The sequence below is a fragment of the Megalobrama amblycephala genome, linkage group LG12 (assembly GCF_018812025.1).
Source record: "Megalobrama amblycephala isolate DHTTF-2021 linkage group LG12, ASM1881202v1, whole genome shotgun sequence".
Taxonomy (NCBI): domain Eukaryota; kingdom Metazoa; phylum Chordata; class Actinopteri; order Cypriniformes; family Xenocyprididae; genus Megalobrama; species Megalobrama amblycephala.
The window spans coordinates 28,569,449-28,592,112 of record NC_063055.1 but is presented as its reverse complement, the minus strand read 5'-3'; the positions used below and the strand labels follow the sequence as shown (position 1 = coordinate 28,592,112).

The 22,664-nt window shown below is 36.4% G+C and overlaps 2 protein-coding genes across 2 annotated transcripts; both read right to left on the bottom strand.

The window, feature by feature from the left end:
- Positions 1-96: 96 nt before the first annotated feature.
- hps4 (HPS4 biogenesis of lysosomal organelles complex 3 subunit 2) lies at positions 97-17,037 on the bottom strand. Its single transcript, XM_048210374.1, has 13 exons — positions 16,772-17,037; positions 14,598-14,639; positions 13,521-13,605; positions 12,708-12,851; positions 12,414-12,521; positions 9,247-9,363; positions 7,592-7,686; positions 4,413-4,485; positions 4,192-4,325; positions 2,501-3,272; positions 1,096-1,222; positions 831-942; positions 97-664 (listed from the first exon to the last, which is right to left on the bottom strand). Exons 2-13 carry the CDS (start codon positions 14,630-14,632, stop codon positions 493-495), a joined length of 1,974 nt encoding a protein of 657 aa, XP_048066331.1. The 5' UTR covers positions 14,633-14,639; positions 16,772-17,037; the 3' UTR covers positions 97-492.
- Positions 17,038-17,270: 233 nt separating this feature from the next.
- LOC125280067 (cytochrome c oxidase subunit 6A, mitochondrial) lies at positions 17,271-21,921 on the bottom strand. The gene is made up of 3 exons (XM_048210375.1): positions 21,729-21,921; positions 21,248-21,387; positions 17,271-17,624 (listed from the first exon to the last, which is right to left on the bottom strand). The coding sequence occupies exons 1-3, from the start codon at positions 21,904-21,906 to the stop codon at positions 17,538-17,540; spliced, it is 405 nt and encodes a 134-aa protein (XP_048066332.1). The 5' UTR covers positions 21,907-21,921; the 3' UTR covers positions 17,271-17,537.
- Positions 21,922-22,664: the final 743 nt, after the last annotated feature.

The following is a 22,664-nucleotide window of genomic DNA, read 5'->3' as shown; positions in this document are numbered from 1 at the left end:
TGAATAAAAAAGTCTTACTGACCTTAACGTTTGAACAGTAGTATACATACATTTCTGTAATAGTATATCTTAACCATCCCAACAATCTCAAACAAGTGTACTAAAGGACGTTTATTAACACAAAAGCATAATTGGCTTCCATTTAAAAAGGTGAAAGTTTCAACAACTATACACACATCTGCCTTTAACTGTAACACTGAATGGTCTCCACCACATTTTAAACAGTTCTCTAAATAGCAAAGGGCAGAACCAGTCTCTCAGGAGGGAGACACTTCCTCTATATTTTAGTCCCAAATGTGGAATACTACTGGAATGACAGTGTATTTTACACTTTCAGCTTCTAAGTTTTATTTCAAAATGAACAAACAGCAGCCTATATATAAATGCATTCATTACATTCTGAGCAGTATAAGAGAGACATATATAGTATAAATATGGTTGATATCTATGAAATAAAAGATATCTAAGACGAGTTAAAATCTTTAAAAAAAGTTAAAGCAAATTAACTCCATGTTTAAGGAGCCGCTGACGGGCTTTTCTGGGTAGTGAGAAGGCACTATCCTGAGGATCAGGACTTCCAGAGTTTCGGACAGGTGTTCCCTGCTGGAGAAAATAAGTCTCCTGGGCCGTGCTACGGGTTCCGTACACTGCCGCACCAGCGTTCCTGTAATTCAGCACACAAACACAGTGTTTACATAGCTGAAATGTGCTTCAAACTATTTTGAACACCCATGTTGGAACTTCTGAATTACACACAGATAATTAATCAACGAGAAAATGTGTGTGAAACATTGAAATGAAGAGACAGGCATTCAAACACACTCTCTAACCTGACAATGGCCTCCTGTAGTGTGTCTAACTGTGAGAAATGTGAATGGAGCAGTGCAGTGGCCCTCACAAAGGCACGATCCTGGGGTCCAGCGGAGCGCCCACATACATTAGCTGCAGATCAAAATAAAAGTCACTATTTCAGGAAATTTGTGTGTCATCATTTAAACTGATTTGACGAAGATCCTTTGTAAATTTGGCATAATCATTTCCTTTAGGATACTGTTTTGTGTGGATGTTTATATGTGCATATGAGATAGGACTTACTAGTGAGTGTGCTTTGAATGCAGTCATAGTGGGCAAAAGTGTAGGGCCCCGGCGGGCCGGGGGTTCCTGGTGAGGTGTTCCTCAGATGAGCCTCAAGCCCATTCAGTGATGCCAAGCTGCTGTGATGCTGCAATAACAGTAGAGAACACTTTTATAACAGAAAACACAGCTATATGTAAGTATTTATTTCTGTCTGTCTTTAAAAATATATTGTGCATATATATAATGTTGGGGTTCAAATACAGTATAATTTATTAATTTAAAGGTGCCCAAGAATGCTTTTTCACAAGATGTAATATAAGTCTAAGGTGTCTTCTGAATGTGTCTGTGAAGTTTCAGCTCAAAATACCCCATAGATTTTTTTAAATTAATTTTTTTTTAACTGCCTATTTTGGGGCATCATTAACTATACACTGATTTTGGCAGCGCCGCCCCTTTAAATCGCGTGCTCCCTGCCACACGAGCTCTCGACTATATTACAGTGCATTTACAAAGTTCACACAGCTAATATAACCCTCAAATGGATCTTTACAAGATGTTCGTCATGCATGCTGTATGCATGCTTCGAATTATGTGAGTAAAGTATTTATTTTGATGTTTACGTTTGATTCTGTATGAGTTTGAGGCTATGCTCTGTGGCTAACGGCTAATGCTACACTGTTGGAGAGATTTATAAAGAATGAAGTTGTGTTTATGCATTATACAGACTGCAAGTGTTTAAAAATGAAAATAGTGACGGCTCTTGTCTCCGTGAATACAGTAATAAACGATGGTAACTTTAACCACATTTAACAGTATATTAGCAACATGCTAATGAAACATTTAGAAAGACAATTTACAAATATCACTAAAAATATCATGCTATCATGGATCATGTCAGTTATTAATGCTCCATCTGCCATATTTCGCTGTTGTTCTTGCTTGCTTACCTTGTCTGTGCACAGATCCAGACGTTAATACTGCCTTTCCTTGTCTAATGCCTTGAACATGGGCTGGCATATATGCAAATATTGGGGTCATACATATTAATGATCCCGACTATTACGTAACAGTCGGTGTTATGTTGAGATCCGCGTGTTTTCCGGAAGTCTTTTAAACAAATGAGATTTATATAAAAAGGAGGAAACAATGGGGTTTGAAACTCAATGTATGTCTTTTCCATGTACTGAACTCTTGTTATTCAACTATGCCAATATAAATTCAATATTTAATTCTAGGGCACCTTTAATATGCAATCATCTGGATCAACATGCACATTGCCCAATTTCTATATCCTAATTACTGTTAATGTAATTCATTTTTCCAGGTGCTCATTGCTTCTTCCTTCAATTAAACAGCTAACAGTGATTGTAAATTATTTGCCTAAATTAAGTATTTCAAGCAGACACACACACATGCTTCTCACCACTTCTTCTCTGGCCGTAGGGTCTGTGTTGAACTCGGGCTCCACCAGCAGGGCCAGGACCAGCCCTCTGACTCTATGCTGGTATAATACTGAGGGCACTAGAGGGGTGTCTACTAGGGTGTCACGTGGTGGAGGTGCGTTTCTGGGTTCAGATTTCTCCTTGAGTCTTCCTTCAACTTGTCTGCTCTTTGTTCTTGTCTTTTCCTCTGTTTCTCCTTGGAATTTGCTTTTATTGGTCACATAATTGTTAGTGTCCAGTTTATCTTCTTCACTTTGAATGTGGTCAGAGGTGTCCAAGTGGTTCTCAAGACAGTTTGACTGCTGATGCCCATTAGTGAGGGCTTTTATTTCTTCACTCTGAATGTCCTGATCTGAATTTAAACCTTCACTTCTGGTTTCTGACCCAGAGTTCGCATCTATGTCTTGTTTTGTGTTTAGGCCTGTCAGACTTCCAGTCAAAATTTGTTCCTTTACTGAGCACAAGTTAGATCCGTTAGATACGCTGTGTTCATGCGTCTCAGGAGTGAAATACTCTGACTGGTTCAAGAGATTGGAGTGAACGGGAGTGTTAACCCGCGAGGGAGAGGAGCTGAAACATGGTTCATCGGAGAGGGAAGAACGAGGAGAAGACGGCATCGTCTGATAGGATGTTGGGGGACATTGTGTTAAGTCTAAGCTTGAGGAGTCAGTATCTGTGGTTGGGGTGTCGGATAAAGTGCGAGATAAGAGGCGGGACTTGTGGGGTTGGCAGGGAGGTTGACTGCAGTGAGACCTAAGAATGAGAGTACATATAAATACCAATCAATTGTTTAAAAGTTTGGTGTCAGTTATTTTTTTTAAGAAATTATAACTTTTATTCGAGCAAGGATGCATTAAATTGATCAAAAGTGACAGTAAATACATTTATAATGTTATAAAAGATTTCTATTTAAAATTTTCTATTCCCCAAAGAATTCTGGAAAAAAATGTATCATGGTTTCCACAAAAAACAAATAAGCAGCACAACTGTTTTAAAAATTGATAATACAAAATGTTATTTAAACACCAAATCAGCATATTAGAATGATTTCTGAAGGATCATGTGACACTGAAGACTGGAGTAATGATACTGAAAATTCAGCTTCGTTATCACAGGAATAAATTACATTTTAAAATATACTCAAGTAGTAAAATAGTTTAAATTGTAATAATATTTTCACAATATTACTGTTTTTACTGTATTTTGATCAAATAAATGCAGCCTTTCTTTCAAAAACATTTTAAACTCTTGCAAAAACTCCCATAATAATCACTGAGGCTGTGTCTACATTTACATTGTCAGAAATCAGCGCCAGTGAGAGTGTGTATTCAAAACTGACGTTTTCAATGGTCACTAATCTGAACGCCTCTGATTGGCAGTTGCATTCATAACCTCAACAGTAACGTGTGATTGGTTATAATGCTCAACGCTGCAAAATAACATGGAAAACAAAATCTAAAGCAACGTGAGAAAATCTAAATGTAGTGCCGCAATCAACACTTTTCATTCATTTTCACATTTCCACTTTAATTGCGGCAGCTGTAATAGATTTAGCTTCATTGTGTAAGCATTTTATCTTAAATTTGGAAAACATTTTTGTTCTTTTTGGTGGCATTTTGGCATTTTTCCAGAAAATGTAAAAATATAGTTGTGATACTTTTTGGAGTTGTACCTGCATGCTCTATCCACTGGGGGGCAGCGGAGCATGTGCAGTTCAGTGGGTGTCAGGAACACCTGTGTGGTGACTGTGAAAGAGGGCGGTGAGCCAACAAAAGAACTCAGGCCATTGTCCGTCACCCGGGAATCCTTTATTGAGATTTCAGGAGAAACACAACGGTATAAGATTGTGCATATTATGTTCAATATCAGGAATCACTATGAACTTGATTCTACCTGGCTGAAAGTTTGTGTCTCGTACACCATCACCTTCACTGTCAGCGCGGGAGGCATCTGAGTACTCACCACTCTGTACAACACAGAAATTGCATGCTCTTTTTAATAAAATGATTTTAAACCATTGAAGCGCAATGAGCAGCTAAGGAGAACTCATTTCGCTATATGCGTGCGCTGTCTGAGAGACTGTATTTGAGCTCATAGAGCGTGTGAGTATTGAACTGATTTCTTTTTGCCACCTAATTGACCCTTCGCAAAGACCCGCCCCCCTTAGTTACTGTTGCTTTGTCCGACAATACATGGCGCTGTCACGCCACACAGAGTGAAAAATACATCGTGGAGCAAGGAAGAAAAACTGACAACATGTCGACAAACAAGACAGAGCGGGTTACTTATGATATTAAACAAAGTCCAAGCTTTCAAATTGTGTATTTTTTTAAGAATTTTGATGTGTCGTGACAGACTGCTGTAGCGCCTCAGCTCAAGCTGCTTGTGCACCGATCATCTCTTCCTACTAGTTCATTTATATCATCAAATAAACATGAATGAACATGAGAAGGAATGTTGTTTTAAATGTGGAAAAGATGTCAGTACACATAATTTTTGAAGTTCAAGTCCACCAAGGTTAATCTTCTAACTCCTGCCTGCTTTGTCGGACAAAATGGCAGATTCTACATTATGATTGGTTAGATCGCTTGTCACTCAAACTCCCGGCAAAGGGTCAATTGGGCTTGAACAGTTAAATACACATACTTGTGTCAAAATGCCTGTTTCTGCAAGTATCCTCATAAACAGTCATTTTTGTTTTAAGTGAACATAAACAGTTGAGAAAGAAAACGTGTAACAGTGTATTGGATCCGTGCATTCGGTCTTAAAGTGTCATCAGGCCTTCCTGCTGCTATCTGTGTCGTTTATGTTAAACAACAAAAGACAGAAAATATCTCACTGCTCTTGACTGAATCACTTTTTTTTACTTTAATAAGAATAAATGTATATTTAATTTACGCAGTTAAGACTATGGATTGTTTTTATAGGCTACATTTTGATTTCTTTATACAATTTCTGTATTTATGTTTGTTCTACTGTAGTTTTTTTATTTGTTTATACCACCTCACAGCACTGTTTATTTATGTTCAGTTAGTTCTGTGGCTATATATATATATATATATATATATATATATATATATATATATGAAGAGTTAATTTGCAAAAACAGTTAACACCGTTTTTATTAATTCTCACAAATCATGTTTTTTTTTATTGTGCATTCCAAGTAATATCAATCAAACTGCAGTTGGGTTGTTTTGATTAAGTAATAATAACTCTAAAAAATACAGGTAAATTAAAAATTATACTTCACTGAAAGTATGTTTTTTATATATATTAAAAGTTTGTTTCTTAGCAAAAGCAGATAACTCAAACAGTCGTTTTTTGGCAAAAGCAGATAACTCCACATTTCATGTTTCAGAGTTAAACAAAACCCAAGTAATTGCTTTGTTATTGCATTTAAAACACACTCGAACACACGTGTGCACACAAACGCGCACACACACTAATCGACACTACTACACTCACACGCGCATCCAAGCACGTGCGCGCGCATACGCACGCGCGCGCGCGCACACACACACATACACACATACACACGCACGCACGCAAAAGAACAACGAAGGTTTAAGCATGTAAGTAGTGTATGGTTTTCAAGGACTTACAGGAGTCGAAATTATAAATCCTCGATCACTTTTAGGGTGCTTTCACACCTGCCTCATTTAGTTCGGTTGAATCGTACCAGAGTTCGTTTTCTCCTTTGGTGCGGTTCGTTTGGGCAGGTGTGAAAGCAGCAATCGCACTCGGGTGCGCACTAAAAGCGGACCAAACAAGCGTACCGAGACCTGCTTGAAGAGGTGGTCTCGGTACGCTTTCAAACGAACTCTGGAGCGGTTCGCTTGAGATGTGAAAGCAATCCGACCCAGTTAACGGACCAACGAACCAAATGACATCATAATTCATAACGGAAAATGTGATATAAAAAGCGGTAGTGTCTGATTCTGTGAGTGAGTAAATTATTTACCACAGATGTAAACCAACGAGCGCCTCTGTTGTGTAACTGCACTTCTCCGTGTGAGAATGCTGTCCCGACAAAGCCTTTTTCCTGCTCTGCTTCATTATAAAATGTAGTCTCTCTCGACACGCTGACAGGTCGCCTACTACACAGCGCTGGGAAACCAGAGACAGACCGAGAGAGAGAAAGAGCGCGCGTTTGAATTTGCCGCAGTATTAATATGAATGTAGTACGTTATATAATTTAACAGCGGGAAAGACGGCTACATTTATAAAGTTTTTGCGTGTGTCTCGACAGTTACAAATAAAGCCACAATAATCTCATGGAGCGAACTTGTCAATCGTTATTTTGATGGATGAGGCAAAGAAAACTCTGACCAATAAGAGACAGTTTTACTCGCATGTGACTTGCCTAAACGCATTTTGGTACGCTTTGAAATGTTGCCATGTGAAAGCGAACCGAACCAAGAAGAAAATGCAACATTGTAACAAATTTAGTCCCTGTTTCGGAACAAAACAAGCGATCCATAGGTGTGAAAACACCCTTAGTCATCTTTGACAAAACTTCCCTCAGCTAGCGCGTCGTTTTGAAGTGACTAGAAGCCTTGTCACCTGACCTGAATACTGTGCGCTGATTCGCTAAAACGGACTTATCGGTTTCTGTACACAAACGGGCGCTTGTCGGCTTCTGCTGTAAAACATGAACTTGCGATGCCTGACAGTGGACAATACTGGCTTTTCTGACTAAACGGATTTAGGGTACAAAACGTGCTATATATGGAGAATAATGCTCAGCACTTAGTTCATTTTTTTGTGGCGTTTATCGGTTTTTGCAAATGAACCCTCTCTCTCTCTCTCTCTCTCTCTCTCTCTCTATATATATATATACACACACACACACACACACACATCATAATAGCTGGCTTTTTTTTTTTTGTATATTTATGTTTGGTGTTAAAAATGACAGTGTGAATGCTAAGTGAACCAGGACCAAATGTATAATTTTCTTTTTTGTTCTGGACCAAAAGAACCAAACTAGTGTAAAACGAACCCTAAATTGCTTTAGCCACTTGGAGAAGAAGAAAAAAAAAAAAAAAACTTCTGCAGTGAAATTTCACCTGCCCCTGTAGAGGATACAGCCTGCCAGCACCAGAGGACATCGCTGACATGCCTGTAGAATGAGGGCAGCCTTCAGCAACAGCAGAGGATCAATCTGATGCAGGAGGGAGGAGAAGTGACCAGTTAAAAGCAGTTAGTGACCGATAACATTTTTCACAATGTACAGAAATGAAAGCTAGGTGCTTCACAAATGACAGGATTGGTTTCCAGAAAAACCAATAGACTACACAACTATTTCCACATTCTACTTCTTACGGCCCATGCATTTCTGGTAACAATTTCTCAGATGAACACAGATTATTACTACTTTTTAGTGCTGTCACTTGATTAAAACACTGAATCATGTTCACTGCACTAACATGAATTATTTTAGATTTTGAACCTAATGAATTGTTACTGTAAACATTTATACATTTTTATTCATGGGCCTTTCAGGCCTTTTAACTTGGTGTTTAGTAGCTGTTTTCCTTTTATTTCTATCACTTTTATTGTTATATTATAATTTTTTTTTTGTACATCTTTTGGTCACTGAAAGCAGAGTTTAATGTATTTTCTTGTAAATATGAATGTACTTATTTTCTAGCTCTTATTTTAAAGCATGTGGTGTATCTGTCAGTTAAAGTTACTTTCTATAGCAACAGTAGGGTCCTGGTCTTTCAGAATTGTTATTGGACGGAAGAAAAGCAAAAACTGTAGCACTTTATTTAAAGTGAAAATAAGATAAAGACCCTCACGTCATGCAGAGATGTGTTATACAATGTTCAGTTTAAGTAAATAAATATAGTAATTAAGAATGATGCAGGTTTCAGTCACCAGTGAAAAAAGCATGAGCCAGAGAAAGAACAAATAGAGCAGTTTTTTACTATTCCCTGAAGAAAAGTTAGTTTAGGATCAGTTGGGAAACTGCATGATATTCTAGGGATGTCTATACATGGAAGCATGATTGCAACATTATTGCAGTGTACAATAATATTGCAGAGTTAGCATAAAATAAAACTGCAGAGCTATAGGCATAGCACCAAAGCTTAAAAATAAAGAAATACCTAATTAAAAAAAAAAAAAAAAACTGCCCACCCAACATATCTGCAAGCTGTGGATCTGTTTATTAATAAAATGTATTTATCTAAAGTCAAATAACTGACCATGAAAAATTACAAAATAGTGATTAAAACAATACAAATAAATAAAGGTTCACTCTGATCTTATTCATCAGTTCTCTCACACACTACAGCAGCACAGTGACTAGTTTAGAGCACTGATACTCTGTGGTGAAATAATCATGTATGTTTACCAGCCACTGCTTTCTCAGATCTGCTCGAGTTGGATTAAAACTTCATGTTTCATTGAGGAAATTCAGTACATAGCAATGTTTAGCAATGAATAACTAATGTTTAGATTTTTAAATCTTTTTGCAAACACTCATTTTAAGTGGGATTCAGTAAACTAGGTGACTACAGCACATTAAAAACATACATAAGTGCAAACTAGTGAGTTGTGTTATTTGAAAACAGAAGTACATCACTGAGCTCAGAGTGCTTTATGCTTCACTTTCTGCTGCAGTACTGACTGACTGAATCATTTCGAACTTTAAATGTTTTGTGGCACACTGTTAACATAATGAGAAGCGCAGGTAGCATCTTCCACTCATTCTTACATGTGTGGAGTCAATCGTCCTCAGGCAGCTGAAGATGCTGTGCAGCTCAGTGGAGCCGCCCTGCAGGTGACTGAGATATCTTGCCCATTGTAGAGCCAACTCCTCCTGACTGTGCAACTGTGGTGAAGTCAGACAAAACATAACATATATGGAAATATGTTTTAATATGTATTAATTTATGACAAAAAAATGATTTGTTGCTCAAGAAACATTATTACAATGTTGAAAACAGTTGTGCTGCTTAATATGGAAGCCACTTGTCCAGGATTATGTGATGAATAGAAAGTTCAAAAGAACAGCATTTATTTTAAATAAAAATCTTACTGTCACATTTGATCAATTTAATGCATCCTTGCTGATTTAAAGCATTAATGACCCCAAGGTATATCTTAAATAAATATATTAATGTTAAAGAGGCCATATGATGCTTTTTAATGATTTTCCTGTAGTGTGTATTGTATCTGTGTGTGCATGTATAAGATCTTTTACAAAGCTCATAGTCTCCCATGAAGGGATTTATTCTATATTTCAGATCTGCCTAAAACGCCTTGATTAAAGTCCAGATATTATTTCCGCAAATATCTACATCACAATTTGACATATTAGCATAATGCCCGCCCAAAGGCATACGCAAAGAAAGAAGGCTTCAGTTGTGTTGTGGCCATGTTTTGGAGACACTGTGTGTTTAACACTGCAAAACGTTCTGCTCAAGTCATGCTTGCAAAATTGGTTCCAATCTATCTAATTGATAATATTCAGAATTTGTCTTGAGCCCAAACTTATACAATTTGTATTTATTTTGCTTTAGAAGCCTCGGTAACAAACTTGCGATTATGGTGAGTGGCGTTACATTCCAATACACACTTGAGGTGTTTGGCCAACAGGCTTGAGAGGGTTACTTTAAAAATGTATTCCATTACAGTTACAAATTACTTCATAAAAAAGTATTCAGTAATGTAATCCAAGTACCACAATATAAAAGTAATGTAATCTGATTACTTTTGGATTACTTTAATGTCATATGTATATAAATGCGGGGGAATCAACTTTAATATAAATAAATAGCATTTTTAAATTTAATTTTAATTTCTGCAAGTTTTTAAATGTTACACATTTCATAATTTTGAATGGGTCTCAACAGTAGGGCTGGGCGATATATCGCATGCGATTGTCACGCGCATTTCGTCAGTAAAGCCGGTTCCCTGATTACCGCTAAATCGCCATCACCTGCTTTCAAATGGAGCGGCATTTAATAGACAGAGCTGTAGATCGTTGACAAGCTACGCAATATCGCGTTCATTATCGCAGATGAATCGCCTTCGATGATGAACGCGATATTGCGTAGCTTGTCAGTGAACTACGGCTCTGTCTATTAAATGCCGCTCCATTTGAAAGCAGGTGATGGTGATTTAGCGGTAATTAGGGAACCGACGAAAATTATCTATTGCAATATTATTATCGTTTTGTTGTTTAGAGCTTAAAAATATAAAAGTCACATCAGATCATAAACAAACTGAACAAGCTTGGATAAGACATTTCTGTTCATGTTTGTTCTGCTTTAATTTTAGTGTTTAGCATTTTAAAACCTATTAAAACTAAGCAATCATGTCTCATTTCCAGAACTTGGGAATACACAGCCCTGAACATATATATATATGTAAAGGGCTATTCAGACATCTAGTGGCTACAGTATGGTATTACATATTATATTTTAGTCCTTTGATAAAGAAAGTGTTTTCGTAGCTGGAAGGCAGACTTTACACTGTATAACCATGTTGTTTGCATTTTCTTCTTTGAAAACAAAATAACAGCAAAATTTCCATAAAGTAAAAGCGTTTTCCTCCGCCGGCAGCGTCATTTCAACTAGCAGCAGCGATTCATTCTGCATCTGAGGAGATTGTAGACAGGTGTTATTTGCGCATGCACCAGCGGGTGGCTCAGGTGAGTCATCACTGGTAACAGAACCAGGAAATAGTGTATAATCAAGCAGCGCTTAAAGGTGCTAAAGAGGTTCTTTTTGTCGACTGAGTTTTTGAAATGAGCGCATGGGTAAGAACAACCCCCCTCCTTCACAGCTCATTTAGAGGGAACGCCTCCCAAAACTCGTGCACGAGTATCGGAATACGAGTGTTTACCACCGGCATTCGCTGTGTTATTAAGCCGGGCACACATTTAATGACTAGCTAAAACATTCTGACTATGCTCAACATACAGCGATTGTTTCCTGCTCCTGAAGCAGATTTATATACTTTCACGTGGAATTTGAACACCGACTGTAATCGCAGACTGAAAGCAACTGGCTCTGACTGGACGCATTTGAGCGCGATCAGTCATAAGTATCAATTTACATTCATAATCGGCCTTACAATCGTTAAGTGTGTGCGCGACCTAAAGCCGTGGATTCATTATGTCGGACTCACTGCAGTTAACTCATAATCTGCAGTTGTTACTCCTGTCTCCTGACAAAAATACTGCATGCGGCGCCTGTGGAGTGTGGAAAGTTACTGGAGAGCGCAGCCGCGCGTCTCTCACATGGATCGTCATGGCAGTGATTGACAAGCCAGAGGGCCAATCGTTTACGCGATGATCACGTAAACGATTGGCTGATGTTTTTAAGGCCCTACCTGATGATGTATATTAATATTATTCCTTTCAGTGCACCTAATAAATAGTCTTTTATCAGTTAGTAAAGACAGTTTCAAGTAATATTGCAAAAATGTATAAAACAAAACATCCTCTTTAGCACCTTTAATATGTGTTATTATGGCAAAATAATGATTTATTTAGTTTTAAATGAAACGATTGTAATCCTGATAGTATCCCCCCTTTTTTCAAAATGTAACTGTAATCTGATTACTATGTTTTTCTGATGTAACTGTAACGAATTACAGTTACTGGATTTTGGTATCCTGATTATGTAACGCAGTTACATGTATTCTGTTACTCCCCAAACCTGTTGGCCAATCAGAGCCTGGGCTTTTCAGGAGGAGGTGCTGCAATAATGTACAGTATGTGAAAAAATTTTTAAAAAGTTTTTTTTTAACATTAAAGCATTTTAACTTTTTCAAGTACACCAAATAACAAAATAATGATCTTTTAAAATAGCATCACATGGCCCCTTTAAATCATAATCAGTTAACTGAATACTGTAGACTGCGATGTTGCACCTGGTAGCTCTGACGCACTGGTCCATTGTAGAAACAGAAGAGGGCAATCAGCTGATCTAGGAGGTCACATACACTCACATCAGGAATGTCTACCACACAGCTTAATGCCTGGAAACCAAAGAAAGATCCCATTCAAAAGAGTTGTAAAATCACAAAAAAAGCACACAAAAGTCAATCAAACCAAGTTTGTATTGAAAACCTTGGTTTTATTTCAGTTAGGATGAAGTAAGCACCAAAGCATTAGGTTTTGTAAAGGAGCCCGTGTCATTACGCAAATATAAAATATTCTCTTACCCAAATAAAGTTATCCTTCATGCAGACTGCATACTTGCTTTTGCGCAGGCGGAGCAGACGTACAGGAGATGAGGACAGTTCGGACACACAGCGACACACACCGGCCAGCTGTCCACAAAGCAGCTCTTGTTCATCTATTGGTGTCTGCAACAGCACACATACTGTCATGCAATCAATGCCTCGCTTTTGCAGAAAGTATTATGGAGGTTGCCTTTTAAAATAGCCAAAAATTAAGTACTTGCAATTAGATTATATTACATATTAAAATGCTCATAACTAATTACTAGTTACTTTTCAACCAGTTACATTTTTATGGATTACATGTTATTCTCGCGATGGCAGTAACCCCATGCGATTTTAAGTTAATAAGTTAGGTCAATAATAAAGTTGAGACAATAACAATATTAATAATAATAAATAATACTAAAATGATGGTCACACGACATGCAGGTAAACAAATAAAATATATTTTTAAGTGTTTTATTTCTCAAACTCAAAATCCCCATACAGTTCTATCATGAACCCAGTCTAGGAAACCCTGATGTTCTTGATAAAACAATAGAATATATTTTCTTTCTCTTTGTATTTTTATATCAATATGGTACAAGATTATCCTATTGAAATAAACGTGATAAATGAGTTAGGTCAAAAATAATCTAAAAGTAATCAAAAAGTAGTCAGATTACATTACCTTAAATGTGTAATGTAATGGATTACGTTACTAACTACAACTTTTGTCATGTATTTTGGAATCAATAATCGATTACAATTTATAAGAAATCTACCCAGCACTGCCTGTATGTTATGTCTTACATCCTCAGGATAGAAGTAGTATATCCCATCTCTAGTCAGGTCACCCTCCTCTTGCACCTTTGAACTATCATATAGGAAGAAACATCTGGAAATATAACCAAACATGCATGGTAAAGTTAGCCTTTAAATCAAGCTTCTTACATTCCAGTATTACCGATAAAACTTGAAGAAATTGTGCTGAACTGTTTCCATTAATGTAAAGGATGATAATATCTCCAAGCATGCATAATAAACTGGACAATGAACTTTCTGTTCTCCATGACTTCACATTGTAAGAAATGCATTTCTAAAGAAAGTTTAAGAAGCTCTGCTTATATATACGGAACACAAAATATCACTTTGTTTAAAGAATAAAAATGTACACACTAAAAAACAATGTTGGGAAAAGTTACTTTTAAAAGTAATGTGTTACAATATTGTGTTACTCACTAAAAAAAGTAACTAATTATGTTACTTAGTTACTTTTTATGGAAAGTAATGTTGCAAGTTACTTTGGTGTTACTTTTTCTCACCTGGCTAAGACTAGCTCTCTTATTCTTTTTCAAGTCTTTAACGCAGTAATGCATTCAACAAAATAGCCAATATAACACCCTAATTTTCTTTTAAAAACACTTATACAATGTTATTATATTCTGATCACTTAGAATATTTCCTGACCCCTAGAGTTATGTATGCTGTACAAAAGATCGCAGGTTATATTAACATTAAAGGTTATACTACAAGCTGTACAACTTTTCTTCTGAAAGCTGAAAGTAATGTTTTTTTCGTTTTTTTTTTTACTTTTTCTGTTCCCGCACACAAATGAGCATGCATGTCTAAGTGACTACATTATAGAGAAGATCATTTTAATTGAGTAGTTTTAAAAAATGCTTACGCAAAAAGATTAAACTGAAACGTAATGTGCATTACTTTTTAAAATAAAGTAACTCAGAATATTCATTTGTAAATTTATAAAGAAATGTGTTTCATAAAAACGTAATCTGATTACATAATGCAATATGCATTAATTAATCACATTACTTTACTGACTTAATGCACTACCCCCAACACTGCTAATAAACTGAATATTATTCTTACCGTCTGGAATCAGTCAAAGCAGCTGTCTCAGCCATTAGTGATCTGTTGAGAGAGCAGCAATCTGGTTAACTCTGGTACATCAAACTATGATTAACTATGTTTGTAAGGGAGAATCTGTAGGGAAGGTAAAAAACATAAGCACCGCATGAACTTCGATTTGTCGAAGACCACATTATCTGGGACATTTTTCATTTAAATTTGGTAATAAAAATGTAGGATATAATCATTATAATACATTAAACACATCGATGCACCGATATATCAGCCAATAATCGGTATTGGCAGATTATTATTAAAGCAAATTTTCACAATATTGGCTATCAGCCGATAGTTTAAAAACAGCCAATAGTCAGGGCCGATATATCCTGTCAATCAAAAGAGGGCAGGAAAATGCACTAAATTTGTGCTTTGTGCACTCTTAAAACAGATGTGTTAAAAACAACATAACCTGTGTTATCTTAACACACCTGTGTGTCTAGTTAAAGGGTTAGTTCACCCAAAAATAATGTCATTTATTACTCACCCTCATGTCGTTCCACACCCGTAAGACATTCGTTCATCTACGGAACACAAATTAATTTATTTTGATTAAATCCAATGGTTCAGTGAGGCCTCCATAGACAGCAATGCCATTTCCTCTCTCAAGATCCATAAAGGTACTGATCCGATTCGTAAAGCTTCATGAAGCAGTGTTTTGAAATCGGCCATCACAAGATATTGTTGAAAAATCTTTTTTTTTTTTTTTTGGCGCACAAAAAGTATTCTCGTCGCTTTATAATATTAAGGTAGAACCACCAAACTCACATGAACTGCTTTAAATATGTTTTTAGTAGCTTTATCTTGAGAGAGGAAATGTCATTGCTGTCTATAGAGGCCTCACTGAGCCATCAGATTTCATCAAAAATATCTTAATTTGTGTTCTGAAGATGAATGAAGATCTTACGGGTGTGGAACAACATGAGGGTGAGTAATAAATGACATTTTTGGGTGAATTAACCCTTTAAGGACAACACATTTTGTGTTACTTTTAACTCAACCACGTGATTCCTGCTCATTTTCTACACACTGCGTTACATTTACACAATTTGTGTAAATTATGTACACAAAATGACACAAAACGTGTCACAAAAAAATGTTAACACATCCTTTTTGTAAAGAAAATCAGTTTGATGTTTAATATTAATAGTAATTATATGAATTAATAATATTCAGAAAGTTAAGAAATATTAATTTAATATTCAGAATTTAGTTAATGTGTGTTAATATTCATTTGAGTTAACGTGTTTGTTTATAACTGATACCGGTTACTCTGAAACAAATTGATGAAATGGAGAGAATAAAGTTTTTATTTGCATTTCTTTCAAAATATAATTATTTATTAAATTGTAATTTAAATTATCATTCATTTAAAAGAAGGTATAAAAGGCAGAACCCCCAAACTATGGTATCGTTGTCGGCAGATATCACTCTGAATCGCCTATCGGTATCGGTGCATCTCAAGTTAAAATATATGTCTAGGTCAATTTTTGATACTGTCCATGTTACTGTATCTGCTTTGCACAAAAGGTCACGTGTACTTGATTTCTTTCAAAGGCGCACAAGAGTGTAACTACTTCACTACTGTGTATTCAGTTGGAGGATTTGCACTACTGCTCGAGAACTACTACTAAATGCTTGTTCTGTAACTTAATTACAAACATTATGCTTGATACTCCTTACACTAAAACAAGCTGTTTAATTAGCCATAGCTTTCACTTTAAACTTCTGATTTTAACTTCAACGAGTATGACAACGTAAACAATACAGAGCCAGACATGCACGTCTTTAATAGTAGCTGTAAATACAGTGAAATAAAGCATTTATTGCTGCACTCGTGTCAAGACTCGAGTAACATGAGAAATATAGAAACTTATTTTTAAATAAATTAGGATCATTCTCAACTCATGCTGGATAATGACCATCAGGTTTTGCGCTAGTGGTGTTCATGCAGCTGATCCGTTTTAATGGGAAAAAGTATTTTAAAAGTTGCTAAGAAGTTGATGTGCAGCATTTGGTAGTCGTTTATATCATAAGGAAGACAATGTACGTTTGCATGAACTGACTGAACACGCATTAGACGACAAACAAATAGGTCCACAATGTTCACGGTCCAAACAAGAAATACATTTACTCACCGTCGGTGGGTTGAATGAAGAGCAGATAAACTTCACTCATGTCATAAAACTTCAGCTGCGTCACTGAATTACTCCTTTACTTACTCATTTTCGCTTAGAAAATACTGTTAACCTCACTATTAACTAAATATCAGTAAAATATTCAGTAGAAATGGAAAATACGGCCTCATGTTTCATAAACCCATTAAATTCGTTTTTGAAAAGGAATGTCACAAGAGTAGTCATGTGAGAGTGTCTTTACAGTACGGCGAGCCTGGAAGGACAAACTTTCTCTTCTCAACTTCTGCGTTTTTGGGGGGAGGCATCATTTACAGATTTTATTTATAAATCTTCAAGTCAAATGTTCTATAAATACACCCCAGACTAGTTTTTTTTTTTTTTAAAAATACGTTTCTTTAACCTTTTCCTAAACTCTACATGTAGCATTTAAATACATGTAAAACATTTTAGGATCTGAAAACTTCAACCACTTCCTTCAAAAAAATGAAACTTCAGACAGTTTATAATTTAATAGATTTTTATTTTTTCAGTTTAAGCTGACAACGTGATACAATGGTCCTTGAGTAAATGTAACTGTTTCCATAAGGTACTTCCACTAGGTGTGGAAAGCACAGAGGTAAGATTAACAGACTCGACAGACGTCATGTAAACTGAAAGAAACTGAGGAGTGGTCCAGGTCTGGGCAGACGTCCAGGGATGTGAGAGAGGGGATAGAGTGGGCCCTCTGGTCCCTGTAGGGGAGTTTTAGGAGAGCTCTTAACACCCTTTAATCATGATGCTCGTAGCCATCGGGGAGGGCGTTGACATGGGGGTTGTGGAAGAGAGACTTGGTGCCGTCACCCCATGGGAAACGCTAATGTAAATGTGTAGAAGAGAGAAAAAAAAAAGAGGCATAGCTGTGAAAAGCATTGCTTGGATAACACAATTATCAAATTTATACTTAAATTATTACACAAATGTGTTCACAAAAGTCTCCATGTGGCATTTTTCATATATACACACAAATGTTTTATTAAAAATATTATTTTATTTATTACTTGTATTATTTTACAAGTTAATTTTGTCATTTCAATTATTAATGATTAATTGTTAAAAGATCACAATCTCGATTCAAACTGCCATGCAATCTTATTCCTAAATGACAACGATTCGGCTAGGTCTATTAAACCTTTGACAAGTACGATCACAGCAATCTAATAATAAACTGTATACTGCAATTTTGAAAAAAAAAAAAAATGTAGAAAACACTGTACATACTGTGATTCACACTCTTTTTTTGCCGTTTGTCAGAAAGAATGAAGAATATCTACATCCTCCAACAGCTGACTTTTTAAAATGCATAACTTATCAGTGATAAAATGCATCTACTTCCAAAACAGGGAACTACTATTTCAGAGATGAAAAAAATGAAAGTTATTTTCAGTATCACCATTTTAAATAATGTATGGGGAAAAAAAAAAAAAAAAAAAAAAAAAAAAAAAAAAATCAGTTAATGAACACTGAGCGAGCTATTGCTGCACATATTTTCACGTGCTAACAGAGGTGCATACTGAATTTAGTCCTCTAATTTCAGTACATTAAACCATGGTATTAAGCTTTTTTCTACATTAAGCATTTTAGAATGTACTGAAACTTTTTCACATCGTGCATCACACGCTCATACTAAATTTATCAAGAGTCAACGAGCTGCCGACTGCTGCAGGACGTGAGTGTCCCTATATGTTGAAGTAAATAAATGGGAATTGGAATTCCCCGCATTACTAACAGGCACTTGCAGTATTTTTTAACATTGTATGCAATACCTTACAATGTACCTTAACATGTTACCTATTCAACAATCTCTTCACTTCCCTGTCAATATCCTTATGCAAGTGACGCAGTTAGCACAGAGAAGGCTTCAGTGTTTACGTCCGAATGCCGGCTCATTATTGGCCAAAGCTGCACACGTGAGCACGATGCATGCGTGTGATCCTGACGCAGGAGCCGGCCAATAATGAGTCAACGTTTTGACGTAGAGCCTGGAAGCGCTGGACATAAACAGTGTATGAGAATGACACAGAAGAGAAGATGAAGAGTTTGGTTCCAAAACGCTATAAATCCATTTGACAAATTTGAGTAAAAATGTGTTTTCTTTACCAAGAAATCAGCAAGATGAAAACCACAATTTTCTGTTTCAAACTTTCACATAGCATCTTTTGGTTATAATAAACATTAAATCTAGATTTTGATTTTCAAAGGTTTATTATAAAAATGGATTATTTTTTCCCAAAATGCAATAAATCCATGACACTTTTTTTTTTTTTTTTTTCAAAATGTAATTAATCCATCAATATAAAAGTTATTTTTCATATTGAAAATACACAACAAAGTTGATTCACATATATGACATCCTCTAAACTTTGTCAATACTAATCGTATATAAAGGCATTTGACTAAAAATACATTCAGTCGTCGCTCCCAAAATGAATTCAACGAGTCATCTTGTTAATGTTATAAATTATGTCTCTGTTTGACATTACCGATTAAAGAGTATCTGGCGCCACCGCATGGTTAAAATAAACACATTTACCGAGTACGTTGGTATTAAAAACGGCTTTTAAAAACTGTTCATGATTCAGTTTTGGGGACCGTGACAGAAGTTTGATGCTGTCGTGGAACAAGCAACAGCGAGTGCCTCGTCTTCTTAATCTCCTCACGTAAATGATTACATTTCGATGACTTGCGTTTCTTCCCTACCGCAGAAACCACCACAGGTTCATCAATGCTGTCAAAATTATAAATTTCTGTTTTTGTTGATCACAAAGTACAAAGCAGATAAGGAAAACTAGGATGCCGGGTGTATTCAGAGCGCCGGCATTATTGTTTACAGTGCGTGGAATGGTGCGCTGTGATTGGTCGAGCGGATATATCGCGTCAAAGACAATAGAATAACACAAGACGCTTCACTCGTATTGCTTTGAATGGGAGAAAGTGAAACGCGCAATATGTTTCTATAGAAACAGTCACACTCGCGCCTCCAAAGAGACGCGCATTTAGGTCTGCGCATGCGCATTAGCTTGATCCAGCCTGAAAAATACAGTTTTTTTTGTCATGATTCGAGTGTTTGGAAAAAAAAAAGTATATGACAGTTGTTGTCAGATTTCATTGGTACATACAAATATGAAATTTAATCGAAAGCTTGACAAACATCTTTGGAGAATTTGATGTTTCCCCATTCAAAGAGATAGGAGTTGCACTTGGATGCCTGAGAGGCGTTTCAAAGATGGCCGCCGAGTGAAATGACTTGTCTTAAAGGGACTTTGATCACGTTCTGCAGAGAAGGGAGACTAGCGTTTGTCGCGTTTTGGAAAGAAAGGGAGAAAACATGACAAATTACTTTTCAATACTGACCAAATACAATACTGATTTTGGCAGAAACTTTTTTTTATTATTTAGCGTGTTTTGGAACCAAACTCTTCAGATATTGTTGAATAAAATCGTCATTTTTGTTTTGTTTTTGCACACAAAAAGTATTCGTCGCTTCATAATATTAAGGTGGAACCACTGCAGTCACATCAAATGTTTTAACGACGTCTTTAGTACCTTTCTGGACCTTGAAAGTGTTGATTATATTGCTGTTTTGGATTTTATCAAAAATATCTTAATTTGCTTTCCGAAGATGAACGAAGGATGGGTGTGGAACGACATGGGGGGAGTAATTAATGACATAGTTTTCATTTTTGGGTAAACTAACCTTATAAAGATAGTAATTGTACTCAAGTAAAAGTACACAATTTTTAAACCACTCAAAAGTACAATTTCTGATAAAAACTACTTACAGTAAGGAGAGTATTTGTAATTTGTTAATTCACCCTATTGTCATGATAAAATTTTTAACCTTAAATGTCTTTTAGACAATATATAAGCCTATACATGCAGAAGTTGTTATAACCTTATTACTACACCATGTTAATCATTGAAACTCCACTATGCGTAATACAGATCATCAAAGGCTCAAGAGTATCAAGATGTATTTTTAGTACTGGTATATGCATTGCATATGTTCACGGTATGTGATGTCACAGCCTTATTCCTGGAGGCCCTCTAATGTCTCAATACACAGAGCTCCAATGTCAGGATAAACCATCAACTCACATTTACTTGAGAAATCAAATCATGTTTATTGGCTTAAAAAATTACGCATAGCTCAGCTGACAAATACCTATGCATATTCTTGGAGATATGATCATGTGCACGACCCATTGATCTTGAATGACATTGAGTGACAAGATCAATGACAGTGTGTTAACAGTTAATATAATCATATTATAGATGGGGTATTTGCAATATTTTTAAAAACAAATCTGACTCAAAAGTGCATGACCAGACTCCAGTGAATATTTGCACTTTCTTTTCATTTAAATCGGCATGGAGAGCATAAACTCCCACCAAACCACTATAAAGGTGCTTTTTATAGTGAAAATTGAGTGTTTTCACCTTGCTGCGGATGCGCAGGTGGCTGTAGGGAACAAACTCCGGCTGCTCATGGTGGTGTTGAGACCTGAGGTACATGTTCAACATGCACACCGCGACTCCGGGCAGCGCCACCACAAACGTCAGGATTTTCCAGGTCTTGGCTACATGAACATATGAGAAAAGAGACATATTCTAAACAAATATGTTTGACACATTTCTATAATAACGAAGTCACATCAACACAGGCTATGACAAGCTAGTCGTTCAGTTCACTCAACTAAGTAGTTATTAAGGCGTAATTAATTAAGTTTTCGTTAACTCACTATACACAAGTCAAAACTAAACGCTACTCTACCATCTATGTCAACGACAGCACGACATTAAACAGCCATTCGCGTCACATCCGCAAGGTCAAAAGGTAGAGTTAACGTTACGGCTTTTCGTAACGGTTGGTCTTTTTTATTATATCGTCTGTTTTAAGCTATTTAGAGTTGTTACTGACCTGCTTGTTCACCGTGAGCTGCTGCAGCCGAAAGCTGACGGCTTTGGGTCAGCGCGGCGGATTTAAGGAGCTTCTGGGATAAACGTCCGATCGCGGCCATTTTCGCGGAGACTGGAACAACAAGGGCGGAAGAAGCTTTAATGCCGCTGCTGGTGCTGGAGATCGACGCGCCCGCCATCTAGTGACAGGGAGGTCAAACAACGGCTGATTAGAGGATTCATAGCCAGTGTGACTCGAATCTTTTCATCAGGATCTGAATGTTACATTGTTACGCCAGTAGGTGTCGAAAGTGTGATTTTTTGGGTGAGTGTGTAGGCTAAATCAGTGACTCTACTCATCGTTACACAAAACATCAATAATAGAGTCAATTATAAATTTTAATAACAATTTAATGTCATTGTAATTGTGTTACTGTCATTTTATGTGAATTGTGTTAATCAGTCACTCTCACACATTTTTTTTATTTTTTTAACCATTTTGTGTAGCTACTAACTTGTTGGGAACATGGTCGGCTCACAGGACGAACTTAAAGGATTAGTTCACTTTCAAATTAAAATTTCCTGATAATTTACTCACCCCCATGTCATCCAAGATGTATATGTCTTTCTTTCTTCAGTCGAAAAGAAATTAAGGTTTTTGAGGAAAACATTCCAGGATTTTTCTCCATATAGTGGACTTAAATGGAGCCCAAACGGTTGAAGGTCAAAATTACAGTTTACAGCGATCCCAGATGGGAAATAAGGGTCTTATCTAGAGAAACCATCACTCATTTTCTAAAAAAACAAACAAAAAAAGTTTTATACATTTTAACCATAAATGCTCATCTTGAACAAAGTCCCTTTAAGACAAGTCATTTCACTCGGCGGCCATCTTTGAAACGCTTCTTGGGCATCCTGGGCATCATGCAGTCTCTTTGAATGGGGAAACATCAAATTC

Excerpts from the sequence above, each read along its gene's own strand:
- hps4 (XM_048210374.1), bottom strand. The coding sequence starts at position 14,632 with ATGGCTGAGACAGCTGCTTTGACTGATTCCAGACG. Across the intron at positions 12,852-13,520 it reads ACTACTTCTATCCTGAGGAT|ACACCAATAGATGAACAAGA; the intron begins GTAAGACATAAC and ends GTGCTGTTGCAG. Across the intron at positions 943-1,095 it reads CATTCAAAGCACACTCACTA|CTAATGTATGTGGGCGCTCC; the intron begins GTAAGTCCTATC and ends TTTGATCTGCAG.
- LOC125280067 (XM_048210375.1), bottom strand. The coding sequence starts at position 21,906 with ATGGCGGGCGCGTCGATCTCCAGCACCAGCAGCGGCATTAAAGCTTCT. Across the intron at positions 21,388-21,728 it reads AGCTCACGGTGAACAAGCAG|CCAAGACCTGGAAAATCCTG; the intron begins GTCAGTAACAAC and ends ATGTTCATGTAG. Across the intron at positions 17,625-21,247 it reads ACCTGCGCATCCGCAGCAAG|CGTTTCCCATGGGGTGACGG; the intron begins GTGAAAACACTC and ends CATTTACATTAG.